General features: G+C 41.7%; 2 protein-coding genes across 2 annotated transcripts in view; one reads left to right on the forward strand and one right to left on the reverse strand.

The window, feature by feature from the left end:
• Nucleotides 1-59: 59 nt before the first annotated feature.
• Nucleotides 60-10,972, reverse strand: LOC131992003 (uncharacterized protein KIAA2026). The gene is made up of 10 exons (XM_059357332.1): nucleotides 10,471-10,972; nucleotides 9,181-9,913; nucleotides 8,302-8,502; nucleotides 6,599-8,220; nucleotides 6,377-6,438; nucleotides 5,773-5,862; nucleotides 5,513-5,628; nucleotides 5,150-5,361; nucleotides 2,947-4,935; nucleotides 60-2,745 (listed from the first exon to the last, which is right to left on the reverse strand). The coding sequence occupies exons 2-10, from the start codon at nucleotides 9,900-9,902 to the stop codon at nucleotides 737-739; spliced, it is 7,023 nt and encodes a 2,340-aa protein (XP_059213315.1). The 5' UTR covers nucleotides 9,903-9,913; nucleotides 10,471-10,972; the 3' UTR covers nucleotides 60-736.
• A 2,492-nt stretch (nucleotides 10,973-13,464) lies between these two features.
• Nucleotides 13,465-25,792, forward strand: part of LOC131992127 (E3 ubiquitin-protein ligase UHRF2-like) — a 33,716-nt gene continuing 21,388 nt past the window's right edge. Inside the window, exons 1-3 of the mRNA XM_059357575.1 lie at nucleotides 13,465-13,779; nucleotides 23,282-23,677; nucleotides 25,456-25,775. Coding sequence (XP_059213558.1) covers nucleotides 13,627-13,779; nucleotides 23,282-23,677; nucleotides 25,456-25,775 — 869 coding nt within the window. The 5' untranslated portion in view covers nucleotides 13,465-13,626. The remainder of the gene's footprint in view (nucleotides 13,780-23,281; nucleotides 23,678-25,455; nucleotides 25,776-25,792) is intronic.

The raw sequence follows: 25,792 nt of genomic DNA on the forward strand, positions 1-25,792 counted from the left end.
TCGCATTGTTTATTCCCATGCAGTAACGTCCACATTTGTTCAATGAAAATGTACCTAGTAAATATTTTTGAAAAATCTATATGGTAAAAATAAATAAATGTGACTTCAAAACATTTTATATGGGCTCAAACATGTAGTACAAATTCATCTATTAGTTTATTTATATTTCTAAAAAGTAATATGTAGTTTTCAAAGTTACTAGTTCAAAAAAGGATGACATAACAGAATCTGAATACAGACAGTTGTATTGTTCAAACTGACAAAGTAGAGCAAGTTGTACCTATGAATAGTATCCCAATGCCTTTTGAAGCAGTATCTAAAATCTTTTGAAAAATATTACAAAAGCTTGAGTTGAAATTAATTTTATTCCATTCTACTGCTTTGTTATAACCGTTGTTATTACTGGCCATAAAGTAAACAAAAAAAGGAAAGTCAAGAGTCTATAACATTCATCTGAGGGTAACCTCGCCAGTTTTCACTTGAGAAACCCATCACAGTATACATTTCCAGTATGTCTGATTAAGCATACAGTTAACCTACAGTATAAGATGATCTAACAAAGGATATATCCTAGTTTATCCTAAATGTAAGTTATGAGTCAAACTACAGCTGGAAAGCAGTTCTTTAACTAACCCCAGGATTACTACAAGCAATGGATATGAGCCCTGGTAAAACAAAGCTGCTGAAAAGTGGTGTTTGAGTCCTCACATAGCTGACACAGTCTCAGCTGATTGGTTCACTTTCTGTCTGCCTGTGAAGGCTGTAAAGAGGAATCATGTGTGTGTAGTGCTCCAGTGGAACTGTTGGGGGAAACCACTAGTGCATCCAGTGGTTTGGGGCAGGCAGTCAGCTCAATTGGATTGACCTGGCACTGAACTGTATTCAAAACAGTGCCATCGGGACTAATTAGTAGCTTGGATGCTACATTGGTATGCAGACCTAAAGATGAGGTCTGCAGAGAGTGCATTCCAAGTGCTGGATTGGTCATAACGACAGGTGGGTGGATGGCGTTGTTTGTCTTCAGTGATGTGATTGGTTGAGCTGGAGCGTTTATTGCTGTGCTGCTGGATGAAGACGCTGTGACCACAGGTGCTGTATCGAAGGTGTTGAAAGTGCTTCCGATTGGTGGGACTGTAGCAATGGGCAGTGTCTGCGTCCTAGACAATACACTCACAATTGGTGGGACAGCCACTGTTGGTAATACCTGTGTCCGTGTGCCAGCAAGCACTGGTTGTATGACTGCTGATGTGCTGCCTAGTCCCATATGCAGTAAAGCCTGTGATGGAGTAGTGGAGGTAGCTGCAATTGCAGCTGTTGTCTGCTGGGGCTGTATGCCTGGGCCTGGGCTTGTCACTGAAACCACATGCTGGGCAGGAAGAGAAGAATGCAAAACTGGTGTGCCTGCTACCACGGGAGCTGCAGCTGACAACAGGGGTGCGAGAACTGGTTTGACAGGGCTGGGTAGGGTAACAGCTGATGAATGAGAGAAAACAGGCAAGGATGATAGAGGGGCTGACAGTCTGGACATGGGGGGCGCTACTGCAGGAGAAATGGTGGATGTACATTCAGCTGACGTGGGTGTCCCAGCAGCTAAAATGATTTTACTCAGCGCCGAGCTGAGAGCAGGGGCACTGGTTACCACCGGGGAAAATGGGACTGGTACACTGCTTAGCCTTGGCGGGGATGAGACCAGAGTGGGTGTACCTACAGGTGGTGATGCAAAGTTACCAGCCTGCGAAGCTGGCAACCTAGGCAGAGCAGACACTACATTTGTTTTACTGGGTAACCACGTTGAGCCCAGGCCAGACGTTCCTGTTAGTCGGACTGGCATGACATTTGGAGTGGTTGCTAGCAATGATGGACCAACAGCAGGTGTAGATGCTACAAAAGGAGATCTTAAAGCTGGCACACCAGGCAGCCTAGCTGGGGATTGGGGTAAAACTGGTGCTCGGGGGGCTACAGAGACATGACTTGCCCCTTGGGGAGGTACTGATGCTCCAGTGCTTGTAACACTGGTTGTAGGCACTTGTTGTGGTGCAGGGCTTGAGATGATAAGGACATGGCTGCCTGGACCCAGACCCTGGGGAGGGACTACAAAACGTGCATTGTTAAGGAGGATCTGTGTGCCAGCAGCAAGAGGCGTAGAGGTGTTGATGACTATCCTCTGCTGGATTGTGCCGGTAACAGAGGGGGTGAATGGGGTATTGGTGGTTGTTGCAGAGGAGATGGCCGTTTGAGTTTTATTAAGAGCAAGCTGAGAGGAAGATAAGGTGGAAGTGGTTTCCTCACCAATGCCACTTTGGACATTTGAAGGCTGACGAACAAGAGCGGTGGAACAAGGTGTGGAGAATTGGGCTGGGCTACTCTGCACAGTAGTAGTTACCTGAGCAGGAGAGTTGCTGGAGAGCATACTTGCAGGCATATTAAAGTCCTTCTTGATTACATTTCCTGCAGGCAGAGTACCAGCAGTAGATGTGCATGTTGAAGAGTTTTGTTGGGACATCATGGTGAAGGAAGGGATACCCTGGAGCTGAGAGCTAGTGGTCAGAGAAGCATGAGAAGCAAGCTGGGCAGCAGAGCTTATGGTGGTATTTGAACTTGTAACCGGGACCAGTCCAGTGGTGGTGGCTGTTGGACGGCCTGTATCTTGGACAGATACTGGTGTGATCTTGGAAGGAGAACGTGAGAGGACACCTATGGTCTGTCCTATGGTTGTCGTCTTCCCTGACAACTGGATTTGAACCCCTGGAAACACACAAAAGATATTTCATTCAACTGCTCAACTTTGAAAATGGGGCTGTATTTAAACTACTGATTAATGTAGCATCTAAAACATAGCTTCACATTCTTCCAACATGATTGTGAATTCTACATGTACAAATTAAAATTCAAGTTAGAACAGTCCAAAGGAGAATACAGCTAAAACATCACAACAAACAAACCCACCTGAAGGCAGAGTGATGTTCTTGACCTTGGACAATGCTTCGGAGTTGACAACAGGTTGGCCTGGGCTTAATCCCATTTTAAGAGTCTGACTTGATAATGACGTGGTTAGCAGCTGTCCAGTAGCAACTGTTGCTATTGCCTGCTTTGGAATGCTTCCCTCTGAGGTGGAGGTTGATGTTGCTGTGGGCTGGCTGACAAACATTACTCTTGAACTGGGAAGTGATTTTGTGTAAGTGGGTGTACCTTTTGACAAGGCCACATTTGAGGCAGAGGAAGAAGAGGGAGTAACTAGGATGAATTTTGTGACTTGGGATCTCTCATCTGTACTGGCCCGCTTCACACCAGTCTTGCTGATGAACTCTGCTTTTGTGAGAACTTGAGAAACACCAGAACTATTAAGTGATGGGACAACAACAGTGTTTTTTACTAATGGACTTTGAAAATGAGAACCAGCAGCAGGGGTCTGCGCTAGCTGGCCAATCTTTGTTGCAACTGCAGAACCAGTTGAGGTGTTGCTACCAGTGGCAAGCATTGGAGTTGAGACAGTGGAAGGGGACTTCAATACTGAAGGAACATGCTTCTGAGGTTGGGCCACTGAGATACTTGTCACTGCTGGGATGGTGCAAGGGGAAGTCTGAGAGGGAGCAGACGGAGCAGAAAGAGTCTGTGACGTCTTGGACACAAGGAAGGCTTTAAACTGAGGCGAGATTGTGATGACTGGACTAGTGGGCAAAGAGCCAAGTGCATTATGGTCTGACGATGCCTGGACTTTGACGATGCCTGTGTTGCCTCCTCTAGTTGTTACCAGGATTGACTGTGAGTCACGGATACACACCGTCTTAAGCTCCTGTTTAGGGTCTGTAGATTTAAAAGGTTCAGTAGAAATTGCACTAGAAGGATTTGTTGGTGAGGGGTTTGGCATGACACCTTGCGGTGTGCTAGCTTGGGGACAGCCAACTGGTGCCCCCTTGAGCCCTGCAGTGTTTAGGGTTCCCTGTTGCAGGCGAGGGTAGACAGAAGGAGAAGGAGTTATAGCTATCCTGGTATCTTTCAGGGGAGCCACTTGCTGAACAGGGATTCTGTTTTCGGGAATGGTGAACCCAGGCACATTGGTGGACATACAGAAGGGGCTGGCCACTTTAGAGACTGGGACCTGAATTCCCTTAGACTGTTGTTGATTTAAAGAAGACCCCTTATCTTCAGTTTTGTGAACGAGAAGGTTAGAAGGCAAAATGACCAATTGCTGCATGATCTTCTCCCCAGTGTTCTGGTCCACGACAGGATGAACAGAGATCTTGACTGGGCTGCTGTTGTCTTTTCTTACAAGGTGACCCAGCCTTTCAGGTACTTTGTACACCACTTGGACAGGATTTTTTGGTACAGTCTGGATTGGTTTTGCCTGTGGTGATTTAGGAGCTGCCGTCACTGTAGCCATTCCTGGCTGTCTTAGTACTTCAGTCTGTTGTAGTCCTTGTGCCTGCATTTGTTGCGAGTTCTGCTGGGAACTTGATGGAGAACTTTGTGCTTTTAAAAGTTTTGTGGTAGTCACTGCAGAGGTAGGCAGGGAGACCAAAGACCCTTTGCTCTGTCTATCTACATTATTGATCCCTGTAAAATCAGCAGGCCGTTTCATTAAGGTCACTTTGTTTCCCACACTCTTAGCCAGCAGGGTGGGGATGGGCGTGTAGCCCTTAGGTAGTCCAGTGGTGGGATGGAGGATGGGGGTTCTGGGTGACAGTGAAGCCTGGGCTGGCACCCTTGCTGCCCATGCTGAGTTTGAATCGCTGGATTGATTTGATGGTTTCAGTTCAGATCTAGACTGAAGCCCAGAGTCAAGGGTTGAAGCAATGTTACTGCTGCCAGTTTGACTTCTTGTCAGCAGACTGATTTGCTTCTCTGTGTTGACCAAAGAGTGTTTTAGGTGGTTCGGAGGTACGTAGGTCACCGTTCTTTCTCCAGTTGCCTCAGCCATAAACTCCCTGGTGTTTGCTGAGAACATAAATAGAGATGTCTGTTAGGGATACACTAATCAATTAGTCATCTATACAGGGTTAACACACAGATAGTGAAATTCATTTAAATTCCCCTAAGACAGTGAAATAAGATCAGAACTGTAACATCAGCCTCTAGGACCAGGAAAACACATTTTCTATCACTATATTACAGCAACCAAATCACTGTAATTCAAATGTAAGTACTTTACCTCCACTCCAAAGACCTCTGGGGACCATATGCTCCAGGTCTTCGTCTTCTGACCTTCGATAATGGTCTGAGAATGAACACATCTCCTTCCCAAAACCCCTCTCTTCCTCATCATCATCGTCTGATGATGAAGATGAAATACATTCCTCACGCGTAAAGTTATTGTATTCTGGATGCTTCTTGAAGTCCTCAAATTCCTTCTTCAGACGAAGCCTGGTGTAGAAGCAAGAAAGGAAAAAAAAACAGTCGAGCAATATTTATGATACATCTATAAAATTTAAAACGTGGTCATTGTGCTTGGTGCTGATCAAGACTAAGACTTATTTATAATGGTTTGATCATTTAAATGTCAGATGAGTTGTACCTGTTCCTTTGGTAGGCCTTAACAAGTTTGGGTTCCCAGGGTGAAAGCTCATTAAGTAGTCTGATTAGAGTGCTGTGGAGGTCTTTCACTGCTTCTCTCCTATAGTACCACCGACCCTTTCATGCAAAGGAAACCTTAGTCAATCTCACAAACATTAAAGTGTGAGAAGAAGTGACACCACATTGTATTCTCCACCAAATACAGAAGGCCCTGGAGCATGTGAGTAAATTCCCCTGACCTGAACTATGATTGCTACCTACCAATCTCTTTTTGGTGCTCTCTAGGTCATCAAGCTCATCTTCGGTCTTACTGATCAGGTCTCGCAACTCATCAAGACTGGTACATACCAACTACAAAGAACAAATTACAAATCAAGTAAGAAAATCTTCCTGATGCAAGAGAGACAAGAAAAAGGAGGGGGAGAATGTGGCTGAAGCTTACAGTGGCTGTACACAGAATTCAGAGCATATTAATTTGAAGTTCGGATTAAAACACACATGGACAGAACGTGACTTCATTCTCTGTTCATGACTCCATTACTCCACTATATCTTTACATAGTAAGTAGTTGCTGCTTTATTAATGTTATGAATGTCATGTACAGCCCATATCAATTAGTACCCAGTGTTACCTTGAATTCTTCATATGCCTCCATAGTGAAAGGGAAAAAAATGTAAACAAATCTTTGGTGTATTCAAGTAAATGGGGGCCACATTTAACAGCAGCAAAACTAAATCATTTGCAAACTCTCACACAACTAGTGTGTTTATAAATGATCATTCTGTGGGTAATTCATTCATGATTACTAAATTAATAACAGTAAACAAAAAATAACAAAAAAATATTTCAACACAAGTGTGACTACCTTAAATGATGGTTCAACTGAAGGTTCATCTTTAATTTTCTTTGACGTATCAAGTTTTTTTCCTGTCAGCAAGATAAAAGATATAACCAGTAAATGAACAAATTGAGAAAGACAAACTTAATATGAGAGCAAATTCATAAAATATCCCATATGGCACTGTGGCTATGAATCCACCCTTACTAATGAGCTTGATGCAATACCAAAAATTGCATTTCTTCTTACCTGCTTTATGCCTTTTCTTCTTGTCTTTTCTCTTGATGGTTGTGGCAACTCTCCGCACTGCAGACTTGGTAGTCTCAGCTGGGGACAGTCTCATCCTGTCCACGTGCTGCAGCTGCTTGTGCTCTCCTTTCACCCTCTGCAGCTGTTCCCTCACTCGCTTTTTCTTCCGCTTTTTTTTTTTTGTCCAGATTTTGTCATTCATCCTCTCGTCACTTGTGTTTTGAGAACTCTCAGAAGACAACTGTGTCTGTAGCCCTGATGCGCCACAGCAGCAGTCATGCTCCTCAGATTTCACAGTATTAGTTTTGCTTTCACAACAATCCAAACAGGAAGACCTTTGGTGTCCCTGACTGGGACTTACTCCCTCGATTTTGATTGGTTTCGTTGGGGAGGCCACATTCAAGCGAGCAGGTGACCTGCCTGTGTAGCTGTGCTCCCCTACACTCAGACAGGGCTCCTGTGTCTCTGCTTTAATGGTGCGCATTGAGCCCAATGAGAAGCGCTGCACGTGTTTTAATTTGAGTCGCTTGGATTGATGCTGCAACTCTACAGTCTCTTCCTTCAACTTCATTTCCACACTTCCTCCAATAGGACTAGTGTGTGACAGGGATAAGGACTTAGTGTGTATTTTTAAGTCCAATTTAGAGTCTTCACAGGAGTCTTCATCAGAGGACCCTGATTCAGACCCCTCCTCCTTCTTCAGTGTCCAAGATTTAAACATTTTTTTATCTTTGTCTCCCTCCCCATTTTCCCCTTTAAAAGCCCCAAGTGTCTCTGCTTTCCCCTTTTCAAAATCATCTGACTCTCCTGTGTCCATTGAGCCTCCATAACACCCCCTGTCACTTGTAACACGTTCTTCCTTCATTCCATCTGACTCTTCACCCTCTGTCCCTGCCACTGTATCAACCCTTTTGACCCATACAGAAGGGAAGGGAAAAACTGGGGGTGTGCTGGGGCTCTGGCTGTAAATTCTCAGGTCTGCCCCACAGAAATGTGGGAAATGTATGTAGGCGTTCTCCCTGCTGTCATAGCCCAAAATAGACTCCCTACATTCATGGATGGGCTGGGCCAGGAGAGCATCCTGCACATATTTCTGTGTTTCATACACATTATCACACAGCCCTTTCAGGAGCCACACTCGCTGGTAGAAGGGCAGCAAGTGAAAGGGTTTCTCTTCCAAAGGACTCACCTCCCCGAGAGTAGTGAAAAACTGGTGGGAGAGTCCCAGCTGTTCAGCCCGACGTGGCTGATCATGAGAGGCACCAACAGCTCGATACCAGCCCATGACCCGCTGCCTGAGTTCTGACTCCCAGCGGCGATAAGGCAGGGCAGGCTGGCGGTTCAAAGTGGCCCTCCGCTGGGGTTGGGACAGAAGGGAAGACATGATTTTGGACAGGAGGAGGCTGCAGCGGGGCATCAGCAAACAACGCTCTAGATCGAAAAATACAATCTCTGGGAGGTTAAGCGCAGTCTGAGCCAGACAGAGGAAGTGCCCTATAGCAGGGAGTTCCCAAAGTGTGTCCACGGTGTGGGGGGAAGCCTGTGACAGCAAAGTCTGCTCCCACTCTTCCACCTCTTTGGCTGACATTTCCTCTGCCTCTTTCTTCTCAAGCTCACGTTGCCTGAAAAGTCAGAAAACACAAGTAGATTTTTGGCGTGTTTTTGCGGCAACAGCTTCTAATCTCTCTCAAATATTAACTTACCTCTTCTCCTCCTTGGCCCTCTGTTGTTCTTCCAGACGTAGGGCTTGGACCATGACCGATTCATGCCCACCAACAGTGATGGTAGCCAGGCTACGAGGTACCAGCCTCCTCCTTGTGGAAGTGCCCCCTGAAACCCGTTCTTCCTCTGCACCAAAACGTCCTTTAGAAGTAACTGCTAAAGTTGTCTTCTCTCGCAGCGTTCTAGTTTGACAGGCAAAGACAGAGAAAAAAAAATGCTTGAGTGTGATTAAAAGAGCATAAAGACCATATATCTGTTCAAAATAGGGCTGCAACTAACTGCTGTTCTCATTATTGATGTATTTACTGATTATGTTCTTGATCGTTCGATTAACAGAGACAAGCAAGAAATCTCAATTTCTGAGAGCCTGAAAACAGCATTTTCTGCCATTTTACATTCAAAATTATGTTTAATAAATAATCAATCGTCAAAATAGTTGATTATTTTTCTGTCAATCAACGAACCGTTAGGTCGACTAATCATTGCAGCTCTAGATCAAAATGCATAAACAATTAGATTGTACCCATTTTAAAACATGTTACTGACTGTGAGATCACAGTATGCTGCTCAACGGTCTTTCATTCTCTTATTAATAACAGATATCCTATAGAAACTTTACATGTATACGATGTAGAAATACTGGATGACATTTAAGTAATACTAGCTATATTTCAAAAACTGCTTCTACTTAATGTTTTTGAGCCAACTATCCTGTTGATTTAACTGTCCCAGCAGCATTACATTATGATGCACATGCCATAGAAAACACAATTTGTGTCTCCTATTATTGCTGCTATAAGAGGTATTTACATATTTGCCAGCTAAGCATTTGTTTAACAGTGTAATTACATGTTGTTTACCTGGACAGCAATGTAAGCTTCTGCTCCAGCATGATTTCCAGCTTTTGAGCCTGTTTGGAGACCCAGTGGTCTACCCCATGGTAGCGATAACAGTTCTCCAACATCAACCTGAAGTCTGCAACAAACGCCGTTATGGTCTCATACTCTTGGTTGATAAACTTCTCCTCCATCCTCCGCAAGCACATCGACTGCCTGAGCTGTGCCTGGCCCCGGCCTCGGACCCCTCCTATTCCATGCTGAGCCTCCTGGTGTCCGATGGGATGAAGGAACGGGCTGGTGATCCCTTTGTGCTTGTCCAAGAGAAAGCCAGTGAATATCCTGTAAGCTTGCTGGACCTCATAGTTCATGTCCTCCTCAAAGCTGTTGCTGTTGGTGGAAATGCAGACCTCAGGCAGCGAGAGGTCACTGTTAGAAAACTCTGACATGCCATCATTGCTTAGTGCAAGGTGGTCACCCTCACCAGTAACATCTCCACTGTCACCAAGACAGTGTAATGCTACCATAGTCTCAACTTCACAGGTGCCATTACTGAGCCCATCCTCAGTTATGATCAGGTCAGTGTCTTCAGTGCTTCTGCTCACCCATTTGGATTGTGATGACATGATGTCAATGCGTTGCTGCTGGGGGACTGAGTCTTGATCGATCGCAGTCAGGTCTTGGTCGTGGAACAATGGCTGGCTACAAGCTGCTGTGATTTGGTCTGTCATATCCATCTGATCCATGGTGCAGGCACCTGTAGTTGGTAACAGGTGTCAACACAGAGTTTGCAGACATCATTCCAACATAGTGTTGATGCAAGGAAAACTAAACAATAAACAAGATAAATAAACAGTGTTTCATAAGCATTATACTTTGAGGATTAAAATAAATCACTGCAGGGAAATGGTGCTTTCATACCTTACATACCTAACATTGTTCGGCTAGGTTTGCTGACATCACAATTCCTGTCATGACAGGTGCTCATATTATTAAATCTTCATAATGCCCTGAACGCGAAAATGTTTATAATAATGTGATTGTATCCAAATCATTTGCAGTTAAACACACTTTATCTCCCTGCCTGCCTCTTTTCAAACTTTTCTTTTTCTCCGGATCAATGGCAAGCTAGCTTGAAGTTAGCTATTAGCAAGCTAACTAACGGTAGTTAAAACAACAATAAGTAAACAAACTTTGCTCTGCTTGTTTACAGAGAACTATGCAGTGCACTGCCTTACCCCGTCTCTTGTCACGTGCAAATTAAGACCAAAACAAACTGACCAGAGGCAGAGCTCGGCTGGTTAAATAACATACCTCGACGTTTTCAGTGCGGCTCCAGACACGCACCAGTCAAGACAGCTTTTAGCAAGCTTAGCAGCCACGATAGCTTGCTAGCTAGGTTAGCTTGCTATTGTCTCCAACCTGGGGCCTGCAATTGCTGCGTTCGCTGTCCATAATGAAATATGTGTGGCAAATAAATGCCCAGCAGACAAAAAGTTATGCAGACATGTCATGTCGTCAGCGCACGGAGTGATGTCAGTGACAGCAAGATGGCTAAATGAGCATTAGCCAGAGTAACACTAGCTGATTGTCCGACAAAGCACAACAGTTCATTATCACTAGCCATCCAGCTAACCAGCTAGGTTTGCAAGTTGACAGCCACTTTGTGACAAGTACAAAATGCTAGGTCCACTTCAGAGGCAAATTTGCGCCATGTGTCAGATATCTTCTGAACCCTGTAGGCTTTACAAAAAGCTAGTAACCCACTACTCTATTTGGCTTGCTTGAAGACTACTGTACCGTCCACTTCACTTCCACCCTGCGTGCGCCAGATGCAAATGTGCGCAGCCCTGACGTAGCTGGCTGGTCGCGTGTCATACCAAAATCTTATTTTGGTTTTGGAGCTGACACACTCACTTTAAACTGTATTATTTACCTTATTATAATTGCATGACCCATTGTCACTGACAAAGGTGCACCCCGATACAGCTGTCATTTGAAACACTGAAAAACAGTGCACATCATCGACACCCTGCACGAAAATAAATCAGCAGCATCAGACTGTAAACTCCCATTCATAACTTGTCTTGAGCGCTAAAGTGTCTTTCAATTAGTTACAGAAAACACAGTGGGTCCTTCATACAGTGTAAACTTCAGCAGCACGCATTACTTACTTTGACCACTAGATGTCGCCAGTCACTAATATACAATGTATGAGTGGTATGGAGAAATTCTTATGCCCTTTGTTTAGCCTGTCAGGTAGCTCTTGGACATAGCTGTTCACCGCCTCTAAAAAGCTCCACCACATGGTAATTCTGGCTATGGCTATGTTTTGGATTAGTGAGTGCAAGTCCCATCACATGATGCAGGATAAGTGCACTGCTTGAGAAAATTGACTACCTGATACACAAAACGTAGGGCACATGATTCCCATATATAATGTTTTGGCAGCTGTATGTAGACTGCTGTAGGTTGGGGCTGGGGATTAGAGTTGTTTATCACCAGATTGATTGTTAAAACGTTGTTCCTGGATATCTTTAGCACTCCACATTGTTTTAATACAACTGCGTAGTTTTTTTTAAATGTCACATGAGAATAAGGCAGAACCTGCAGCATCGGGTAATCGAGCAGATGTATTATTCTCTAAATACTGACAGACTTGCCGGTGGCATATGTAGGAAGTCTCTAGCTGGGACAATTGTTAATTAAGCAATTATGCCACAAGAGGCGTGTGCTTTACAGTGATTTTAGCTCAGCTGGGAGGTATTGCCAGGAAAGAGCTTTCAGTCCAATATAGGCCTTTCTTTTCCCTCCTGTGCATTGCAGCGGTGTGTACAAATACTTTCAGGGACTTGGATATAGAAACAGGCCCACAGGGGGAGGCTTCCTACTAAGTGCTTTGAGGAAGCCAGATTTATGAGGCAGTGTATGACAAAAAGGTTTTGATTTGCTATTTGGAATTTTATTGATTTGCCTATTGCTTAGCTATTTAAAATGTATTGTCATTCATCATTATATGACCTCAGTAATACTATGGCATGGGTTATTTTGTGGGGGGAAAACTGAGACACTAAAGACAAATATTCCTACATCAAATGAATAATTTTTCTAGACAGGCAATTATATACATGACATTATTTAAAACCACAATAAAGAGGGGGAAATTGATTGAATTGTTTATTTAGGTACATATTACATTATAAGGAGTTCTGGTTCCCTGCAAATAAATAAACAAATAAAAGTGCAGCAAAGAGATGAATCAATAAAAGGCAGCAGCAAAAAGGAAGGATTTTAATTTACATTTGAAAATGACTGGAAAGTTGGTTCCAACTGTGTACAGTCTAAGCAGCTTCATTCTTTTTTGCTCTTACGTAAGGTCCTACAAGCTGTCTGCTTTATATGAAGATGTTAAATGCTTGTTAGGTTTATTTTTCAGGCATATCAGGCATGTTTTATGGCCCAAGGCCATTCAGTAATTTGTAAACCTGCTGCAGTACTTTAAAATCAATTGTATGACTACCTGTAAGCCAGTGGGAGCTGTACTGTTTTGAGTTATGACAGCAGCATTCTGGATTGTCTTTTGGGGAAATGATATGAGATGTTGTCACCATTAGGCTATTCTTGTAATATATTACTCTACATTTAACTAACAATGGATTACCAGTTGGACAAAGTGGCAAACTGTCCTGGGCCCCCTGACTCGCATGGGCGAGCAATAGACCAAAATAGGAATATGCTCTACAAAAGAGTTATATCAGATGAAATTACACTTCAGGATTCCTTCCTCATTAGCTGATACTGAGAGGCCCTTTCCTGAAGTGTCTGTGTCAAAGTCAAGATTTAAGACCATAATTATCTCAGTTGATATAATGCCAACATGATGCATGAATTGATTTGTGTTTCTTAAAGTTGTTGCCACACAGTAAAGCATCAAAAAGTAAAATGACTCATTATGCAACAGAATGGATCCTGTCAGAACTCATCAGATTATTACATATTAGTTATTGGCCAATTGCCTTAAGCAACGATTTTATGTGCTCATACTTTTATGAAAATGTGCAAAGTAATTGTTTAACATATGTAGCACTGTAGAAGTGCCATCCGACCAGAACAGTGGAATGATTAACCACTTCAAAGTGATCTGGCCATGCATTCAACTGGAGTGAGGGTCCCGATTTTGGAAAAATATAAAATAGTAGGATCTGAATCATTCTTCCACTACTGAGTAGCTGTGCCTTTAACTGCAAACTGTGCTCGCTTCAACGTTATTTCGCGAGATTTGCTTGGCGCCGCGACCTCATGTGAGACACCTCCTGCGCGATCCAGTCCGACGTTGCCTCTGCAGAGGAAAACGCAATGGAGCCCTGAACCTTTTCCATTTCTATCGCCTTTGACCCCTGGAAAACAACACTCGTATCCAAATACAGTTTGATCTGCTATTTATTTGAGGCGTAACAGGGCGGTGCAACAATGTGGATCCAGGTTCGCACTATAGACGGGAAGGAGACGCGAACCGTTGAGGATCTTTCTAGATTGACCAAAATTGAGTCTTTACGGTTGAAAATACAGGACATCTTCAGTGTAAGCCCCCAGCAGCAGCGCCTGTTTTACCGAGGGAAGCAGGTAAATGTGTTTTTTGTGTCACGCCGTCATGCAACAGCCTCTTTTGGATGTTTTGGCAGGGTTTGATGCTGGTGGAGAGTGAGGGGTCCTCTGGTGTTGAAGCCGTTTCGGACCCATGCGAGCTTCCTGTTTTGATAGGAATTCGCCAATAGTTCTTGCGCAAGAGCCCGGGGAACGCGGTGTGCCAGCCCCTGAGAAAAAAAACAACGATTTTGCATGGATGTATGGGCATATTATGGAAGCATATTGCATTGTTTGGGTTTGCGATGAGGAGACCTGCATGCAACAAATGTCTCACCGCCGTAGACATGTTTGTTTACATTGCCGCGAGAGAGAAAAGAGAACATCGCCCTCTGTTTCCACATGTAGACTAAAGTAGTGCAGTGCAAACAACCAGCCCGCATCTCTCACCAAAGACCACTTGTTTAACCGTGCATTACATTATATTTACACGTGCAACAGCCTGTGAAATTGTATATGTATATATACATAATTACGTTGTTTTATGTTTGCAACATGTGGCACCAGTAGCTCTAAACTGCACTGAGCCCATTGGTGAGCCACCAGGCTTGAGCATGTGGTGAGTTATGATGATGTTAATGATAATTTGAGGGAGGAGGGGACTCGTGGCTCCACGTGCCCTGACATCCAAAAGCAAGTGTAGTTGTGTTTACACCCTGGACTCACTACAGTATGCACACTGTACACTGAGGACGGACGGGGCTGTCTGCTCCCTCTCATGGCCTGACAATTCAGCAGTGCACAAACTGAATAACACATATCCACAAGGATGAGTGTCATGCTTATTATATTATATTCAACCCAGGACTGTTTCCAAGTATTAATTCTTACACCAGTACGATATTATTTGGATTGAATGGTTTAGTAATAGTTAAATTCTGATAATAACAGTGTGATGTTTATTAAAGCTGCAACTATTACTCAACTACTCGATTAGACTATGGACAGAAAAAAAATACAAAGTGTTTAGAGTATTGATTAATCATTAATGTTTTGATGCAGATAAGATTTGTCTTTTGAAATCATATTAAACTAATTCTCTTTGGGTTTTAGACTGATAACACAAAACATTGAAAGACATCACCTTGGACATTTATTGTTATTTTCTCGATATCAATAATGATCAATAAAAATCCCTTATTTTTATATCAGTAATGGGCAATCAATATGACATATCCTGCAAACTCTATTTCAGTTCACATTTAACTCCAACAAAATGAACTGGATTGTAAACATTTCTTAGATATTTTTGTTGCTTCCACCCCACCAACAATTCAATGTAAATTAGGTTTGCTGTACCCTGTACCTGTCTGATTACATCAGTAGTGCAGCCTGTAAAAATACTTGAGAGTTTATACTTTAGCTTTAAAGCAATATGCCTCTCCATAATTTTATCACAACAAGTTCTTTATATTAACAAAATGTGATAAGTTAAGATTTTCTGTCACAGTATGATATATAAAGTATTTAAGAGCACATTTATGTATTTTGAAAAATTTGTTCCGGTAAAATACAGAAATATAGAATGGGATGAACTTGATTTTTTTTTTTTTTAACCTTTCAGCATGTGCGGCTAGAACACTGTTGTAATTAATGTATATGTTTAGTTAAAACATGTAATATTGGTATCTTTATAATTTTGTGATTATTGTACTGGACAATACATATTTCTGTCTGTATTGCCCACCAAAAATCTTTAAGGATAATGGATCATATTGTTTTCACTTATAATGAATTTATCAGAATTTTCAGGCATGAATTTTAATTGTTGGTAGACTTTTGGGGCTGACCTCGACTGAAGAAATTCTAAGTTGAATCACACAAATACGATTTTGTCGACTACTCGATTAATTAACATAATCAACAGATCTATAAAACTGAGTTTCACCACAGAGATTCATGCAAAATCAGTGTTTTAGATCTCAGGTTTACTTGAAACATGCTTGTTAGTTATTACACATATCACCAAAATATATTAAATAAATGACTAATTGTCTAAAGAAATCGTAGTTGATTGATTGGTTTTATTGATGGATCAGATACTGAAACATAGTAATCATATCAAGGTAAAACTTTGTCCCAACATGGTCCCAAGGTGTTAGAAGACAAAGAAAACACACAGGAAATTTAACAAAAAAGTAAAATTGAATCTGGCAAATCCAAAAACTCATCACCACAATAAAAAGTAACTACAAGGACAGCTAAATTAAAAATATCACTGCAAACATCATCATACATCTGTTACCCTATTCCATGAAAAAATCCTTACCTGATTTATGTTAAAACCTAAGTAGTTAACTAATGGACTAAGAGAGGGCAGCCCTAGTAAGTTCATCACAACTTCGACATGACTGTTGTTCTGTGTCTTTCAGTATGAGTCAGAGAATTCCTAAAAAAAACAGTGCTCTGGGGAAAAATGTTCCGGTGTATTACTGTGTCACTTTCTAATCTAGTGCAAAAACCACAATAATGTTCAATACTCATGGCTTGAGGCTACGACCAGGCTGGGATTTTAGTCACTGTTCTGGTTGGATGGCAATTCCACACGCTGTTTAATCATGTTGTTAAAAATGTGGTGATTCATATACAGTGTTACTGTGAACAGATGTTGCTGTACCTTTACTCTCACTCACATAGTGATTGACGCAAGTTTAATGTTATTTAATGCTAGCAGCTAGGGAAGACAACGGAATGAAATCTGTACTTTGTCATTCTGAAGTGGACCCTGGTGTTTGTGTGTGTCATGGCGGATGGTCTCATGCACTCTGGACATGTTTTATGATCAACTACATAGACGTGCATGCACTCGCGTTGTAGGTGCAAGTCTTATAGTAGCAGATGCAACCAACATTCGGCAATTTGTATTTCCTGTACCCAAGAGTTGAGTATAAATAGAAGTCTGTTTAATTCACTTGCATGTGTTTGTTTGTCAAATAAGTGAAACAATGGTATATAAAAGGATTAAAACATAAAAGAAAGAGACTCACTTTATCTTTATGTCTTTAAAGGTTAGTGAAACTCTGGTGATGTTACATTGTTCTATCAGTAATGAGCAGAGGATGCTCCGACTGACAGTACACTGGTGCCATGACTTATTTACAATTTAAGCATAACATTACAAAGCTGATATTAACACAGTATGACTCAGCCAGGAAGATAAAGTCCCCAGGAAGAAAACAGCCCACATGGTGTGTGGATCTCACATTGTTTACATTTTTGTCACACTCTCCTTCATTCATATGTGTCAGGCGGATTTACAGGCCAAGAGAAATCCTTTACAAATGGTTCTCTGCATGTTCGAGTTGTCTAACCTACTTCCTGTTGTGTGATTAAATGATAATGAAGTCACATTCAACAGAATCCAGTTCTGAGTCATTCAGACCACAATGGGTTGATTTTATTCTCCGTTTGTGTGCTGTATGTACTCCAGAACGGAGAGAAAGAAAATGCATAAAGAGCTGTTTGAGATATTTTAGAAGCTGTGGTATTTATATCTGAAGGCTACATGTGTTTTTGTCAAAAACAATGGTAAACCGAATAATGTCCAACCATTATTATGAAATGAGATATTGAGTTAAACCTTTTGTACCAGTACTTTTGGATTCATTTTCCCATATTTTTACATGTAAAGTGGTAAGAATGTGTGGGTAAGCAAAAATGAGAGCAGTTTTCCAAAAATCAACAAAATTCTTGTGCAAAAAAACACATAGTGACAAAGCAAGACTTTAAATCAACAGTAGTTGCTGCAATTTAGTTAGTTTACATTTGCTGTATTAACAGTTAATTAGCTGTTATGCTGGAGTCGTCATGGACTGTTGGAGCTGTGGCTGCAAAGGCTAGGCCCGTGCAGTGAATCCTGTGCTTCCCTCAGTTCACTGGAAAGAAGTGGGGAGGATTGATTAGGGGATTTCCATATGTTAAGTAATGCATGGAATGAGCCAGTGACACGCAGCGTACACTAGCTAGTGCCCTTACATGCACGGCCTGCGCTCTGTTAGGATTTAGACTTGTAGCAGAATAACTCAGACTAATTCCTTTCCAAAATGGCGTCTTGTTTTTCCCTCCAGCTCACTGCGCACGCTGCCTCTCCAGTTCAAAGTCATGCTTGCCCTTGACTCGGAAGGGTCTCAAGCCAGCAGCCGCACAACTTTGCCTCAGTGTTTGTTTGGGTTTTTTTACGGGTTTTGCAATTTGCCTGTGCCCTCCTCATTGTGTCTCTGTTTCACTTTGAGCAACGTGTCATGTCGCTCACATTCACGAGCAGACTCACACACACACCTTCCACTGTCCATGCTGCCTTTCTGCTCAACGCCCACACTCACTTTTGCAGTAGACTTCTCATTTACTAATTTGAAAAAAGGTTTGGCTTGTTTTTAAGTGGTGTAAAGCTCGGCTTGTATTGCGTCTGTGTCCTTCAAATATGAGACTGACTTGTCTTTTTTCTAGCGAGGCAGCAACATGTTTCATGTTGAAATGGTTGGGCTTTCCTCCACTGTTAGCTGTTGCCTATTGTTGGGCTGTAGGAAAGCTTTATTGGCTTGCCTCCGTTCACGCAGACAGTTGCTGTGACCTAGATATCGTTACAATTTGATTATACATGCATTGATGTTGTGGCTCCTCGATTGATGGGTTTTTCTTTGGGCATTGCCAAGCTGTAGAATTTCACAGAGAAATTTCAGGGGAAGCGGAGTTGGCTGCAGCCATGCATGTACACAGTCACACCCTTCTTCGACAGATAGGCTGGACAAAGAGCAAAGACAAAGAGAGGCACGAAACCTACACTACAACTGCAGGCTGTCTTACACTCCTACATGTTTTCAAAGTTTTACCACTCTGTCTCATAGTAGCTGTAGCCTGCGTAGTCCTCCTACCTGTTAACTGTCTGCTATTACACCTACATTGTGAAGAGTAGGGTTTCCCCTTTACAGGAGGGATTTAAAGCTCAAATTTCTAGAGGACTGTCCGTGTTAATATACCCATAATTGTCTCAAAGCTTTTTTGGGGTTCTTTTGCACATGTTTGCAAAATGATCTGTGATCTAAATGTAAACAAAAAGGTTCTTTCATAACCAGATTAAAACACAGGATTAAAACCTGCTGTAAATTAGTGTGTCAATATCAATAGACAGACCAATTTACACAACAGTTAAATCTACAGTTTGCTTTCTGATGATGATAAAGGGTCGTTTACATCAGCAATGTTTGTAAACACAGTATACAAACTATTAACTAGTTATGAAACAAAAAACAAACACACAAGAAAAAAATATTGTCGATATGTCAAACTTATCTTAATAAGATTTAGGTTAAATGTATATGGTTGAAAACGACTGGGTGTGTAACTCAAATGTAGGAAATAAGTATTGAAAAGAGCCACAAGCACTGAAGCAAAAACCAACCTTTCCAGGTAATTCATGCTAATTAACAGTGGAAATCTGTTAAAAGATGAAATGACGTGTGTGCAGAATGAGGGATAAAAGACCAAAGATGGAAGCTTGGTAGATGGCAGGCACACAGACACACCCCATGTCATTGTTTTTGGAAATCTGACCTATTTTGCTCAGCTCTTTGCTATGACGGCCTGTGGGCGGAGATGAGGGCGATGAAGAAATGGTGTAGGAGTAAGGGGTTTGGATGGCCTGCCTGAGCAAAAGAGGCTAACTTCTCCTCTCTACCAGCACCGTGGGTCTGGCTTGGGTTTCACACCTTTAAGCCTCTTTTAGAACCAGGCACATTAAATGGGTCACCATGATTTCTTTGTCTTTCAATTTGGGTCTGCCTTTACTGAATGGCTTAATGTGTTCTATCACAGCCATGCATGCATAGATACTAAGTAGGTGTTGCTGAGTTACTTTAATTTCTGAATGATTTCTATATTAAGTGCTTTTAAAGCCTTTTAATTAGATCCTTTGTGACAGCATGTTGGCACAATAATAAAACGTAGTATTACAGCCAGATCCCCCCTGCCAGCAATTGCTGCTCTATGGTAGGTATTACTGGCTGTAGTTTGATCGTCATATTAACACATTTGTTCCATCTCTGATATTATAGAATAAGAAGAATGAGGTAAAATTTTGATCTCTGTCTTTTATGTTCATTAGGTATGATTATGTTCACAATCAGTTATCCGGCAGATTATTTTCTTGATCATTTGGTCTTGAAAATATCAGAAAATAGTGAAAATTGTCCATCGCAGCTTCTCAAAGTCCAAGATGACGTCTTTAAATGTCTTATTTTGTCAGTCCCACACCTAAAGCTTCTGCATTTAATATGACACAAAACAAGCAAGCAGGAAATCTCCATATTTGAGAGGCTTAAAACAGCATTTTCTGCCATTATTGCATGAAAAATTAATTTTTTTCATCATCTTATTCTACTTTTTTCCCCATCATTTTTCTGGTGTCTGACAAATCAATTAATCGACTAATCATTGTTCAGTATGTTTTAACAGTATTTTAGCAACCACAGGTCTTCCTCTTGTCTTTGTTTGACGTTCTTTCTGACATTGTAAATGAGTATTTGAAAGACTGCCTGTCGAAACAGAAACTATGAAGAGGTGTTAATTTTATTTCACTCAGCAATGTGACACACACACACACACACTGTTGCCAAGGATTTTCAGTCTGATTTGTTTCAGCCTTTTGAGAAATCTTCAAGTTGCGTCTCCTCCTCTGGTTTGACTTAAGCTTTGTTATGATGTGTGCTGATCGGGAACACACATTTCACTAAGTCACATAATGAAGATACCAGACGCAACATGTTTTTTTGATTATCCTGCATTATTTATGATGAAGGAGAAAATGTCATATCGTTGATGATGTTATTCGTCCTACACGCGAGAGTCAACAAGCCAATATTTCTGTCAGAGAGATCTTGACCTCTGTGAATATATGAAGCAGTTTTCTAACATTGCCTGTTTAGATGGCGCTTCTTTGTCTGAAGGATTATTCAGCTGGTTATTACTGATGTCAGGGCTGTTGCACCTTGCAGCGAGAGGCTGATCACACAATGAAGGCGCTGTGGAAAGCGGGTACAGCTTTAGATATCATTTATGGGGTTTGGTGCGGTGCGTGGAATTCTACTGTATGCTGTTCTGATACTGTCTGCGTAATTCTCCGTCCATCAACAACACAGTACTTCTCAACAGTGAGGCTGCCTGCTGCAGGTCCCACCAGCAATCTTATTGTCTCTGTAGTATGTTTTCAGTCAGTGTGCTTGTTTGCCTTTCTTTTCCTTAATGCAGTATTAAGTCGCACAAGACAGAGTAGGGATAGCCTTCATCGCAGACAGAGTTTAGGCAGGGAGACAGACAAAGAAATGCAGAGATAGACTACCACAGAAAAACAGACAGACAGGTGAGTATAGCAACCACTGTATGGCTGTGTTTGCACCACTGCTCCTCTGATCTAAATTTCATGAGACTATTAAAAACAGGGAGGGATGGGGGGTGGGGGTGGGGGGATTGCGCTTGCGCTTGCTCCCTCTACTGCTCTCCTACTACGCCTCCAACCGCTCTCCTCCTCGCTGTCAAATAACGAAGAAGGGAAGGGGAGCGCGAGTGAGAGTGGCGGCCATGCTCGTCTCTCCAGTACAATGGGCTTGTGGGGTTGAGGGCTGAAATGAATAGCTGATGTCTGTAATGAGTTGGCGTGCCTGCCATAAGCTCCATTCCTAAGGCAGTAGCTCTACTGTATACTTACCAGTAGATCGGTTGTGGTAAAAGAGTAAATATGGGTTTTCTAATGGGCCCTCGTCGTTTCTTCTAGAGCTTGTTTTGTTTTGTTTAGTTTGGTTTATTTTAAATAGAGAAGCATTTTCTGATGCCCATACGGCACACTGCCTGAAAGGGTCGCGCTGATGATGGTGGTGGTGGTGGTGTCGACAGAGATTGTATACATGATTCAGGTTCATGGGGGTGGGGGGTGGGGGTTGCTCTCTTTTGGTTGCCATAGCAACCCAGTCATTTCTTTCCCCCAGCTACATCTCCTATCACTTTAATTCAAGCATTCGTAGTTGTTTTTTTTCTTTCTTTTATTTCTTGTAGAGAACCGGTGTGGGATATATTTAGGAAGAGCTCCAGTTCAGCATCTATTTCTATTGGACTGGATATTCAAACTCATACAAACATGGCTCATCAGTACTGCATAGTAACAGATACCACTCATAAGTGCTAATTGTTCCATTGCGTCCCCTTTTTATAAGAATTAAAAATCAGATCAGAGTTTTGCTTTGATATCTAGTTATTAGAATTTAATCACTACTTAAACCTTGGCTCATTTGAGAACAGATTTATTGTTACTTTAAACTCCGAAGCAACGTCCTTAAACACCACTGGTGTCTTTAAAGGCATGTGGATTTATTAAAGTGCTGTGTGTGTATTTTGATGTCCTCTGTACGCTGTTGAGTGGAGTAACAATACATAATCGTTCTCACCCTCACTCTCAATGTTGTCTTCGGTGTTCTTTGTTTGTCCTTGACAAGCTGAGTGTATTTGTCTGAGGGCACTCCGTGGCGCAGTGGTGATCATTTCACACCACACGGATGTCTATTAGGGAAAGAAAATTTGGGACAGAATTTAATAAAGGATGTCTTTATTGTAGAACCCGACTGATGGGATCTTTGAGACAGATACCAATTTTAGAGAGAAAAAAAATCACTGATGTGGCGGCTGATTTAGTGAATTTCTGAGATGAAAATAGATCATTTCTATGTGGATTGTGCACCGAGTTTGTACCGATATGAATATGCAGAAGTACTAAGTAAGCTGCTTTTTTAAACAAATAACTTTTTAAAAGAATTTCTAACATTATACATTATTATGCATTATTCATCGAATGTGTTAATAATGTGTTACATTGTCAATCATTATAGAATCGAACACTGAGAAAATAAAGAATAAATAAAAAAAATATATATCAAAATCAATCAATCAAAAATCAAAATTACTTTATTTATCCCCGAGGGGAAATTCAGTTAGTCTGGTAGAATCTCTGGAAGAATGAGACAGCCTGATGGCTGTAGGAGCGAAGGATCTTTTGTATCTCTCCGTCCTTCAACGGAGAGAGAGGAGCCGTCCACTGCTGTATCTCATATACTGTATGTTCAATATCCATTGATTGCTGACTATTTAAATAAAAAATAAATTAAGATACAATTTGTAAACCCTCTAAGCATTGTTGCCAATAATTCTAGATACCAATTTGTCTATGATAGGCCAATATCGACTGATAAATCTAATCATGGGCAAGTTGATGCCTGGTAAACTAATATACAGATACAACTAGAACAACTGTAACAACGAATAAAATTGGAGCTTTTGAAATGCATTTAAATTGTATTAACTTTTTTAAAATACCAAAGTCAACTGAAAACCGTTGGGGACTAATGAGACTAATGAGTAATGATACAATTATAGTTTTTTGCATCTATAAAGCTGTGTCTATCCAAACATGTCAGTGGCCTTTTTATTTTTATCTTTTCAGATGGAAGATGGCCAGACACTGTTTGACTACAACGTGGGACTCAATGACATCGTCCAGCTGCTGATTCGCTCCCAGAGCGACGCTCCAGACAGCCCCGCCGCCAAGGACTCCTCTGGTGTAGCCTGTAGTTCAGCTCCCCCCTCGGACTCCAGGTCGGAAAGCCACAACTCCCCAGCTCCTGCCTCCCCTGCTGCTATGGAAACCTCCCCCAATATAGACAATGACAGCAGCAGCGTCACTACCAGCACTGTTAACGAAACCAAGCCTGACACCAGCGTTACCAGTAACTCAGCCAGTACCAAAAATGGGTTCAAGTCCTCCAGTCCGGCGCGGGACACCCAGCCCCCCACATCCAGCAGAAACACACTAGTCGACCCAGGAATTGGTGTGTACAAGGTGAGGATAAGAGTCTAAATATTTGAAGTATTTGTAAGGTTTTGCATGAAACTGTTCTGACTCTTAGCTGATTTACAGAGAATATAATACATATATTTTATTTAACCTGGAAAAAGCCGCATTGAGATTAAAAATCTCTTTTTCAAAAAAGACCTGGCCAAGAAGGCAGCATAAAAAGAGACAAGTTACAACAATAAACACAATTATCACAGACATTTAAAGCCCTACAGACCACTAAACCACACTATAAACACAAGTCCACATCATTTTTGCATTAGATGTTGCAAAAAAATTTTAGTGGCATCATTTACATTAATTGAGCACATAAGTGTTCATGCTTTGGCATTCTAGGTTTTATACCTCAATATGCCTTCATAGATCTGTATTTATCCTTCAAATGGAACTCCTGAGCTTTGTGGTTACAGCATGGGGAATTTAATTAATTTTATGTTTACACTATTCCACATTAAATTGTGAAGAAAAACTCTATACAACTAAAATTAGAATATATTTACTCATTATCCACCAAAAGAGGAGTTTCCGTGGCCTCTTTCAAAAAAATGTACACTAACAAGGTTGTGAATACCATAGGTTAGGGGCGTTCATATGGACTCTTCTCGTGAACACAACCCTAATCGAAAGCAGCATTAATACTATGAGGCAATTTGTAAAAGTATTATTTGGAACGTAAAAGTAGCCGAAGGACCAACATGATTATAATTTCAGTTTGCCTTGTGCATGTAGTGATCTCTTCCTCTAACGAAGCAGTCCTTCATCCCTTTCCCAACTTTCTTCTGCTGTAGCAGACTGCTTAGATACACTGTAGTATTCCAGCCTAATAAATCCTTCCATTCTCACTATTGAACTGCTCTGTCTTTAGGTCTGATTTCCTGAATGCCTTTAATTTATAAGGACTAATGACATGCACACAAGCATGTGGCTGACCTTGCCAGTGAGGCACATGCCAGACCACACATAAGAAACAGGTCTTTACAACCCTGTCGCTAACCGACTTACGGATTATAAATAGACTGCAGTCCAAACCCATACGTTGGTGAGCCTATTCCGCTCTACTGTGTTCTGCTGAGCTTTGCCGGCTGGCTGACCCACATGTCTGAGAATTATATGTGTGGGACTGGACTCTTTTTGATGCCAAAAGTCCAATCCAGCATGCGGGGAAGATCAATACTGTAACTAAGACGATGAGTTGTGAATTGTGCAACTTCGCTGGATATCGAGGTCACATGCCTTCACAGGCTTTAGGCAATCACCACAGACTTATTTCATGTGGTTCTCACAAAGGAACACATCGCCAAATAGTGACATTTTTAATTTGCTCCAGGATACTATTGGTAATAGTTAATGTGAGTAGTCTTAAGCAATATCTTTGCAGAGATCTGAAACTTCTTTGAGATATGAATTAGTGCTGTATATTGGCGAGAATCTAGTGATACAATACGCATCATGATACTTAATTAGAATACATCTGTATTCAATATGTGGTAATGTAGTTGGTGACACAATCTTCACTGTGAAGGATTTCCTATAAAAGTCTGAAGGCTGTTTTCATACTGCAGTGACAAGTATAAGAACTAACTACACTGGATAGTAAAGACATTTTAAAGACAAAAAAAGCCAATACTCTGTGCTGCTGCTGCACATCATTTACTTTAAATAAAAGCATTACAAATGAGCTAATACATGGCGTGTTTCTTTGAACAACTGACAGATGCGATCAAAAGAGACCAGGTGTTATTTTTGTCTTTGTGTCTTCTCAGATTAACGAGCTGGTGGACTGCAGAGACGTCAGCATCGGTGCCTGGTTTGAGGCTTGCCTCGAAAATGTGACGCGCGCTCCCAAAGGACAGATAACGCCCACCAAGGGCAAGGTGGGCCGGCCCCCAAAAAGGACTAATGGAAAGCTGGAGGCCGAGCAGGGACAGGCCTACGGCCAGGGCCAAACCACAGACAGTAACAGGAATAATGTTGTGTTAAGCCCTGAAAGTAACGGAGCCTCCACCTCTCAGACAGACTCTACAGCAGCTACAGAGACCAGGGAGAGAGAAGAGGATGTAATTTACCACATTAAATATGACGAGTAAGTGATGGCTCATT

The sequence above is a fragment of the Centropristis striata genome, chromosome 19 (assembly GCF_030273125.1).
Source record: "Centropristis striata isolate RG_2023a ecotype Rhode Island chromosome 19, C.striata_1.0, whole genome shotgun sequence".
Lineage (NCBI taxonomy): Eukaryota > Metazoa > Chordata > Actinopteri > Perciformes > Serranidae > Centropristis > Centropristis striata.